The sequence below is a fragment of the Emiliania huxleyi genome (genome assembly GCF_000372725.1).
Source record: "Emiliania huxleyi CCMP1516 unplaced genomic scaffold EMIHUscaffold_282, whole genome shotgun sequence".
NCBI classification, from domain to species: Eukaryota; Haptophyta; order Isochrysidales; family Noelaerhabdaceae; genus Emiliania; species Emiliania huxleyi.
Window position 1 is genome coordinate 133843 of NW_005199913.1, and position 8630 is coordinate 142472.

Genomic DNA, 8630 nt, shown 5'->3' on the forward strand with positions numbered 1-8630 from the left:
CGTCCTAAAAGAAGAAAAAAATTTGCCGGGCTCAAACTCGCAAAGGAATGGCTCCACCCGGGCGCGCTGCGGCCGCACGTCTACCTTCGTCATAGTGCCACGACGTGCGGCCTAGATTTAGCCCACGCGCCTCTGCTCGCAAACACTCACCCATTGAATTGTCACTGCCCGTGAGTGCGAGATAGGGCTAGCCGCAGGCAGCTAGCCTCTGAGGAGAGCGTCCATAGACACCTCACATGATCCCACACACGGTCTCGTCCGTGCCTCGCCGGCCGGCGAGATTGCTGGAGGTAGAGCAAGACTGCTCTAGCCTCGCATGTCACTTCCTGTTGTCTGTTGTTTGTTGTGCCCTTGTTTGTTCTTCTGGTGCCTTGGAGTGCTGGGGGGGGGCGACAGGGAGGATGTGGCCCTGAGTTATGTGTACGCCTACTCAGGGTGTGAGAGAGAGATTTTTTGTTTGTCAGGGTGTGTGGCAGCCACCTCCAAGGTGACCAAGGCGGTGAGGGTGGTCAAAGCTTTGACAGATCCTTTCGCCCAGCCTGTGGATAGCAATCCTCGACCGACTATCTGGAAGGCCGCAGGTGCGGCGTGTACGGCTACGCGGCCTACGGGTGGCACGGCGGCAAGCGAGGGCCAAGCGGCTGGGGGCGCGGGCACGCGCGAGAGGAGCGAGCGCGCCCGGTGCGTCGGTCGTGACGTCGCTCGCGAAGGGCGGGGTGGCCGGCTCCTCAGTTAGCGCCAACACCGCGAGCGCCATTATTTTGTTCCGTGTCGCAATCTCAATATGGTTGGCTTCTGAGCTCCCCGGTCCTGGATGTGAGGCTACTAACCGCACTCCAAGTGCTCCAAGGTTGGCGACATATTCAAGGCCATTCTTTCGATTTTGCCCTGGGGGGCCAACGGAGGCGGGCCAAGGAGCAAGCGCTTCGGCGTTCGGGTCAGCTTTGACAAGGTTTTCAGGTTTCAGATCAGTATTGACATGGCACACATCCACACGAGAGGTCAGCGGCGCGTCGCGGCGCTCTCTCGCAGGCTGCTTTTGGTGTTTTCGAGCTTTGTTTTTGTTTTGGGACTATCTACGGCGTGTCACGACTGCGTACAGCAGGGGGCGCCCGACACCGGGCGGCTCGAGAAGCGTGTGAGGCGGGCGGGTTCCCACTCACCCCGTCCCCGATACGTAGAGTGGTTTTTCAGATCAAAAAAAAAAGAAACGGCCCCAACGCGACGAACGAGGTGTGGGGGGTAGGTCTAGGTGGGATTTGGGGGATGCCCCACCGAGCCCAGTGCCCAAGCTCGTCGCTGAGAAAATTACCTTACCTAGACCTTATATCTTATTGCAATAGCTCGTCGCTGTGGTCCCCCTCGCCCCTGCGCCCCTGCGGCCTCCGGCACTCAGACTCACGATCACGCCATCCGGGCCTGCCGCGAGCCCTTGAACTCCTTGGTCGCCTGCCGCTTCTTCTTCTTCTCCTTCTTCGGCCGCCGCTCCTCCTCCTCCTCCTCCTCCTCGCCCGCGTCCGCAGCAGCCACCGCGCCGCAGTAGCGCCACGAGGCAGCGCACGTCGCCCCCCCGCCAACCACCAGCGTGCTGCCGAGGGCCGCAAAGCAAACCTCCACGGCGGCGGGCGGCGCAGCCAGCCTGGCGACGCTTCGCACGGCGGCCGCGTCCCTCGCGCGCGGCAGACGCCGCACCTGTTCACGGCTTGCGGCTGTGAAGAGACGCCGTTCGCAACACGCGACCCACCGCTGTGCGGGAGGAGGCTGAGGGCGGAGAGGGGAGGGCGATGGAGGGGAGGGCGGCGGCGAGGCGAGCGATGGCGGTGGGCAGGCGATGGCGATGCACGCGGCGGAGGCAAGCGGTGGCGGCGGGGAGAGCGCACATCGTAGACCTCGACGCCACGGGGCGACTCTCCGGAGGCCGCGACTGCGAGGTGTCCCGCCATGCCGCCCCCCTCGTCGAGATGCACCTATTCACAGCTCGACGCCGTGAAGAGCCGCCGTTCACCCCGCCCCGCCCGCCCCCCGTCCCGAGGCATTACCCACGCGGCGCTGCCCTCGCAGCTCACCGACGCCGCAGGCCCCCGCTCGCCGTTGCACCGCACGTCCCAGAGCGAGACGGCGCCGTCGGAGCCGGCGGCGGCCAGGCGCCAGAACGGGCTGTAGCTGACTGGCCTCGAGGGCGCGATTGCCTCCGCCGCTGCCGGCGCCCCTGCACCCTCACCCGCTGCAGAGCCCGCGAGCCGCATCGCTCCCATGCTCGCGGCCAAGCCAGCCCCACGCGACGCCGCGCCTCGCCAGCTGCAAGGCACCGCACCTAAGCATGCGCACCACAGGGTTCGGGTACCGTGGGGTAGGGGAGGGAGGGGTTCGGGTACCGTGGGGTAGGGGAGGGTGGGGTTCGGGTACCGTGGGGTAGGGGAGGGAGGGGTTCGGGTACCGTGGGGTAGGGGAGGGTGGGGTTCGGGTACCGTGGGGTAGGGGAGGGAGGGGTTCGGGTACCGTGGGGTAGGGGAGGGTGGGTTCGGGTACCGTGGGGTAGGGGAGGGAGGGGTTCGGGTACCGTGGGGTAGGGGAGGGTGGGTTCGGGTACCGTGGGGTAGGGGAGGGTGGGTTCGGGTACCGCGGGGTAGGGGAGGGCGAGCAGCTTGGGGCGGGAGGACGGTGCAGGGCACCCCGAGCACCGCGTGTGAGGACGAGGGCGATGGGCGGTAAAGAGGGCGGCCGCACACAGCAGCACACAGCGACACACAGCGACACACAGCAGCACACAGCGACACACAGCGACACACAGCAGCACACAGCGACACACAGCGACACACAGGCCTCGAGATACGGGGAGATAGGGGGGAGATGTGGAACCCGGCTTCCGCATCTAGGCCTCGAGATGCGGGGGGTATGGGCGAGGGCTGCTCCGCATCTAGAGCACTGCACCCGCATCCGGCCAGGAGGCCTGCCCGCTCCACGCCGTGGCCGCCACCTCGACGTCGAGCAGCGCCGCCGCCCCGCCCGCCGCGCAAAACACGCCGCCCGGAGGGCCGGCGGCGAGGTGGAGCGGGCAGCCTGTTCACAGCTGGAGCCGTGAAGAGGCGCCGCTCACCCAGCCACCGCAGCAGCGACGAGAAGGCGGAGCCGCCAGTGTCTCCACCGACCGGCGGGGCGGGGAGACGCGCGCGCGGCAGCGGCGCGGTCGGCCACGGCTCCACCTGGACATGCCATGGACGTGTCATGGACGTGTCGTGGGACGGTGTGATGGACGTGTCCTGCCGTCGGCCGCCACCTGGACTAGCGATGCGGAGAGGAGGCCGTCGAGCGACGCGCAGAGAGCGAGGACAGAACCGCCGTTCGCGCCCGGCAGCAGAGCGACGCTGCGCACCCCCGCTTCCCCGCCTGCTCACACCGCCGGCCGTGACGAGGGGCTTCCCACGGCGACGCTGCGCACGCCCGCTTCCCCGCCTGCTCACACCGCCGCCCGTGACGAGGGGCTTCCCACGGCGACGCTGCGCACGCCCGCTCCCCCGCCTGCTCACACTGCCGGCCGTGAGGAGGGGCTTCCCACGGCGACGCTGCGCACGCCCGCTCCCCCGCCAGGCGAGCGAGAGACGCGGGGGGCGCCAAACTCGGCGTCGGTGTTGTACGCGTGCAGCGCGCCTGAGAGAAGCAGACTGCCAGCTGGGAGGGATGTGTCACGCGAGGCCGTCCAGGAGCCAGCGGAAGGGACTGCAGCGCGCCGGCGGCATCGCCCGCCACAAAGATCGGGCCGCAAGCGGCGCACGCCTAGGATGGGAGCAGGGCTCTTCATGCTTCAAGTCGAGGGCCCGCGCCGCCGCGACGCCTGGCCGCGGTCCCTCGTGCCAGGGTGTGTGCATGTGAGCATGTGAACATGTCAGTCTGATCTGGTTGCTGGTGCATGCGGTGCCGTGGTGGTGTTCGGGCGAACAACGTCCCCCTCAGGGCTTGAATGCAGGTGCGCTACGAGCCATGAGTAATACAGAGGCGTCCAGGGTCCTTTGGCAGACTACTGCAGAGGAGAAGAGAGGAGAAGGCACGCCTGAAGAGCACGCGCACGCACAGTCGGGACTCTGACTCGGCGGCCATGCACCTCACACAGCGGGCGGCAGGCGTAGCAGGCACCGTCAGCTCGATCCGCTGCTGGTGCGCCTGACGACCGCAGCTGCAGGCGGTGAAGGCGGGAGGCCCTTCCATCCCGTCAGCTCGAACTCGCTGCTTGTGCGCCGCGAGGCGCCGGCCGGTGGTAGCGCCCCAGAGGCGAACGAGCCCGCCTGAGAGGGCTGTGCCGAGATGTCGCCGAGATGTGCTGAGGTACGCCGAGATGCGCCGAGATGCGCCCAGATGCGCCGAGATGCGCCGAGATGCGCCCAGATGTGCCGAGATGCGCCGAGATGCGCCCAGATGGAGGTACCGTCGACGAGATGCGCCGAGATGCGCCGAGATGCGCCGAGATGTGCCGAGATGTGCCGAGATGTGCCGAGATGGGCCGAGATGCGCCGAGATGGGCGGAGATGGGCGGAGAGCTCCTGCGTGCGTGCTCACGCCACACTCGCCAGACAGACAGACGGCCGTCATGCTCGGCAGGGGCAGCTCCTACTTGCGATTGATTCATCGTGGTAAGTTGCGATCGATTAGCCGTCGTGCCCGGCAGCGGCAAGGCTCCTTTGGCCGGCCTGCGGCGGCGTGCCTGCGGCGTGGAGACGAGGGGCGTTCCACACGGGAGGAGTGCCATCGCATCTCGGCTGCATCTCGGCTCTTCATTGTTCATCGTTCACTACTCCTTTCTCCAGGGCGGTACAGGCTCGTCTTCCCTTCCTGCTTCACCGGCCGGCTCTCCTGTCCTTGGCTCACATCTCATCTCTCATCGGCTCAGATCTCGGCCTACATCTCGCCGCCACTCATCAAGCGAGAGCTCGCTCAGGTAGACGCGCTCGCGCTCGCTCAGCCCGTCCGCCGCAAACACCTCGCCGCCCTCGCCGCCCTCGCCGCCCTCGCCGCCCTCGCCGCCCTCGCCAAAGATCTCGGCGTGCAGCGCGTGGACTGCCGCTGCGGCGGCCGCCGCAGCCTCCTCGCTCTCCTCCTCGCCCTCCTCCTCGGGCGCACCGACGAGCCGCGCCGCGCGGCCGTCGCGTCCTTCCCGCCAGGCGCGGCCCTTTTTCGCCGCGCCGGCTGCGGCAGCGTCGTCGGAGCCGGTGGCGCCGGCAGCAGCGCCGAGCGCCGCGTTGGGGAAGAAGAAGGCGACGATCTCGTCCTCGGTCTTTGCGCCGCTCGCGAGCTCGTCGGTGGCCCGGTCGAGATCGGCCTCGGTGGCCTTGCCTCGCGCGATCGCGTCTGCAAACAGCGCGTCGACCCGCGACTCTTTCCTGGCTCGGCCTTCCTCCCGGGCGGCTTTCTCGTACTCGGCTGCCGCCTCGAGCGCCAGCGCCTCCGCCTCCGCCTCCCAGTCGTCGTCCTTTCGGTTCTTCTTCTTTGGCATCGCGCGTGTGCGTCCGGGCTGGAACGCTAGACGAAACGGCTCGCCGGCAGGTCCCGCGGCAGCACCTGGGCGGCCATCTAAAAGCGTAGAAAAAGTATTTTTCTGGATACCTTTGTCCTCCCATCCCTCGCGAGCGCGGTCAGGCTGGGCACAAGCCGCGGGCGGCGCGGGCGCGGCGGCCGCGGCCGCGGCGGCGGCGGCGGCGAGGTCAAGAGCAACAAGAAGGACTGGGCGAGCGTCGCCCGCGGAGCCGCACGCTCCCCCTACGACGGCGGTCCACGCCTCGAGTCCAACGAGCCCTCGCTATACGAGGGGAGCGACGAGGAGCTCTAGGAACGGCCGCCGAGCCCTTCCCGCAGCGCATCCCTAGCAGCGCAGCGGGCAGCGCGGCTCGCGCAGCGCGCGCGATCGCGCAAGCAGCGCGCGCGAGCGAGCGAGCGAGCACACACACACACACACACACACACACACACACACACACACACACACACACACACACACACACACACACACACACACACACACACACACACACTCCTACCTCCCCAGAAATCCCGAGGAGGCGCACAGCGCCTAGATATGTCTTGTGTTGCTGTGTGCTGCACGCCCTGCGAGCGGGGCGGGGTGCGCACTGACCCTCTGTGTTCGTGTGCGTCGCCCATCTCTCCCTGGAGATGACTGCTCTATTTATTTATTTATCCCATCCCTCCCTTGGGTTGTCTGTTTTGGTTCTTTCTTTCTTTTTCTCCTTTGGCCGCGAGGATTGGTGGACGCGATCCACGCAGAGGGCGGTGTATGCGGCCGATGTAGTCCGCCCCCCCGCTCCTCCCCATCAGTAGTAAGATTTTTGTGGTCCCGCGCAAACAACACGCAGCCACGACAACCTCACACGGAGCCCATGTTTGAGGCTCCGCCGTCATGAGTCGCGGCCACGAGCTGCAGCAGCAGAGACGAGAGACACAGAGAGCCTACTTGGCCCAGGGCGGGCGCGCCATCTCGGTGCCCGAGAGGACCGCGGCGGCACCCGTCAGGGCGATCAGCGGCAGCTGCGTCTGGACGATCTCCGCGAAGAGATCGAGGGAGGCGTCGCCGGCGACGAGCGCGGCGAGGTTGGCGAGGACGACGCCGGCCGCGGAGGAGGTGAGGACGTTGAGAGCGAGCTGGCGCTGCTTGGCTTGCACGAAGTCCGCGAACTCAGCCGGAATCTCAGACATGGAGAGCACTCCATCGACATTCCAGCGCGAGCCCGCGATACACCCTCATTGATACTCGGCGCCCGTGCGATAGACGCAGACAGCGCCGAAGATGCCCGAAGCCAGCGCCGTGTAAGCAAGGCCGGTCGTCGCGTACGAGAAGGCAGTCGCGAGCCCAATGCCCACGCCAGCCACCTTGCGCACGGTCGCCTCAGTCTCGGTGATCATTTTGCCTGACTCCTTCGCCTGCAGCTGCGCTGCGGTCACACTCGAGCCGGCGCCAGCCGTCGGCACGACGACGCCAGTCAGCGTGTCCGCCTCCAGCAGCGCCTTTAGCTTGCCACTGCGAGCAGCCTGCTGCGAGTCGTCGTTGCCGCCAATGTGCTGCCCTTTGACGAAGACGTTGGGCACCGTCCGCTGCTGCGTCAGATCGAGCAGCGCCGCCTGGAGCTCGTCGCCATCGGCACGCTGATCCAGCTCGATGGCCGTGTACGGCTGCGCCATGTCGTCGAACAGCGCCTTCGTCTTGGCGCAGTACGGGCACCATGATTTGCTGTAGATGACCACATCCTCCGCCTGAGTGGTCTGCTGGATGCTCTCCGAGAGAGGTGATGCGACGCTGCACACCGGTGTGCCGCACCGCGGCAGCACAGGCCGAGCGTGCATTGCCACACGGAGCGCGTGGCTACCGGCCGCGAGGACGGCCAGCAGCAGCGCGCGCATGGTGCACGCCTCTGCCAGACGAGTCCAGCCGAGCTCTGCGTCTTCGCGGAAAATCGTCTTTGGAAAATTCTCCTGACACGTGGAAATGACAAGGGAGAGAACGACGAGAGTGGGAAGACCGCGAGGTGGCATGAAGGTTGCAGCGAGAATCGGAGAGAGACTGCGAAGAGAGATAGGAAGAGGCGGACTCCCTAGGGTGGGCGACGGCTAGCGCACCACACACCTCTCCTTAAAATCCCTGTGTGGTGGCGGCGTGCCGTCCTCCCATCCCTCCCTTGGGTTGTCTGTTTTCTTTCTTTCTTTCTTACGTGGCGCGCTGTGCTGGGCGCGTTTTGGATTCTCGCCATCCGGTTGGCCTCGACTCGTTATTTCGGACGGAATTGTCACGCGACCTACGACACTCAGCCTACTCCATGCTCCGGAAGAGCTCGATCGTCGACTCGAGCTCCGGTCCACCTCCTCGCGCGTGCGTGTTGTAAATGTAGAGGGAGGCGCGCGCCGAGCCGTCGTAGGCGCTGCGGCCCCTCCGCACGAGCTCGGCGTGCAGCGGCTGCGTGCAGTGGTGGCCCGATCGGATGGCGATGCCCTCCTGGTCGAGGAAGGTCGCGAGGTCGGTGGGGTGCAGCCCGTCGACGTTGAAGGCGCAGAGCGCCGCGCGCCCGCCGCCCGTGGCCTCGTCTGACTTGGGGCCGTAGATCGAGCGGCACGCCCGCCGCGCCTGCGAACAGCCACCTGTGGGCGGTCACCGGGGTGGCGGTCAAGCTCGCGACGGGGTGAATCTGGTGCGTCTAGTATCACTGGTGGGCTGGGTGTGCAGCAGCATCGCTCAAAAAGAGGCAAAAAACTCGACAGCTACTTTTGAGTGTCAGCTCTCTCGACGCACCGTCCTCGGGCCCCTCGAAAAGCTGGCTGGTGGTCGCGCGCGGCGCGTCGGCGCGGCTCCAACTGGTTCGGCACCTCGGCTGGGTCCATCGGCACGAGGCCAGCCCCGTCGGGGAGCCCCGCGAGCGTATGTAGCCCCACCCCACATACGCTTGACGCCCCGCCCCAGATCGCGCTGTTTGGTAGGAAAAGACGAGGCGCCAAGGGGGGGGGGGGGGGTCAAGTATGGTACCCTAGAATGTAGAGCGCTCTACACACTCTACATCCTCTACACCCTCCCTCTCAGCATGAGTGTGTGTCCCTTCTTGTTTCATTCATATTAACAACGAAGGCTAGGTAGCTCAAAA

At 66.5% G+C, this 8630-nt stretch overlaps 3 protein-coding genes across 3 annotated transcripts; all 3 read right to left on the bottom strand.

Moving 5' to 3' along the window:
* Positions 1–1340: 1340 nt before the first annotated feature.
* EMIHUDRAFT_443978 (hypothetical protein) lies at positions 1341–5554 on the bottom strand. The gene is made up of 13 exons (XM_005776174.1): positions 4902–5554; positions 4672–4696; positions 4536–4602; positions 4234–4280; positions 4132–4158; positions 3729–3774; positions 3586–3648; positions 3278–3387; positions 3134–3203; positions 2932–3060; positions 2040–2314; positions 1881–1967; positions 1341–1692 (listed from the first exon to the last, which is right to left on the bottom strand). The coding sequence occupies exons 1-13, from the start codon at positions 5483–5485 to the stop codon at positions 1405–1407; spliced, it is 1818 nt and encodes a 605-aa protein (XP_005776231.1). The 5' UTR covers positions 5486–5554; the 3' UTR covers positions 1341–1404.
* A 1439-nt stretch (positions 5555–6993) lies between these two features.
* On the bottom strand, positions 6994–7293 carry EMIHUDRAFT_59118 (putative glutaredoxin; the record flags this gene model as incomplete). The annotated part of the gene is made up of 1 exon (XM_005776175.1): positions 6994–7293. A coding segment is annotated over one exon (300 nt), but the record flags the coding sequence as incomplete, so codon positions are not given.
* A 514-nt stretch (positions 7294–7807) lies between these two features.
* Positions 7808–8373, bottom strand: EMIHUDRAFT_239132 (hypothetical protein; the record flags this gene model as incomplete). Its single annotated transcript, XM_005776176.1, has 3 exons — positions 7808–7990; positions 8085–8133; positions 8285–8373. 3 exons carry the CDS (start codon positions 8371–8373, stop codon positions 7808–7810), a joined length of 321 nt encoding a protein of 106 aa, XP_005776233.1.
* Between the last annotated feature and the right edge of the window lie 257 nt (positions 8374–8630).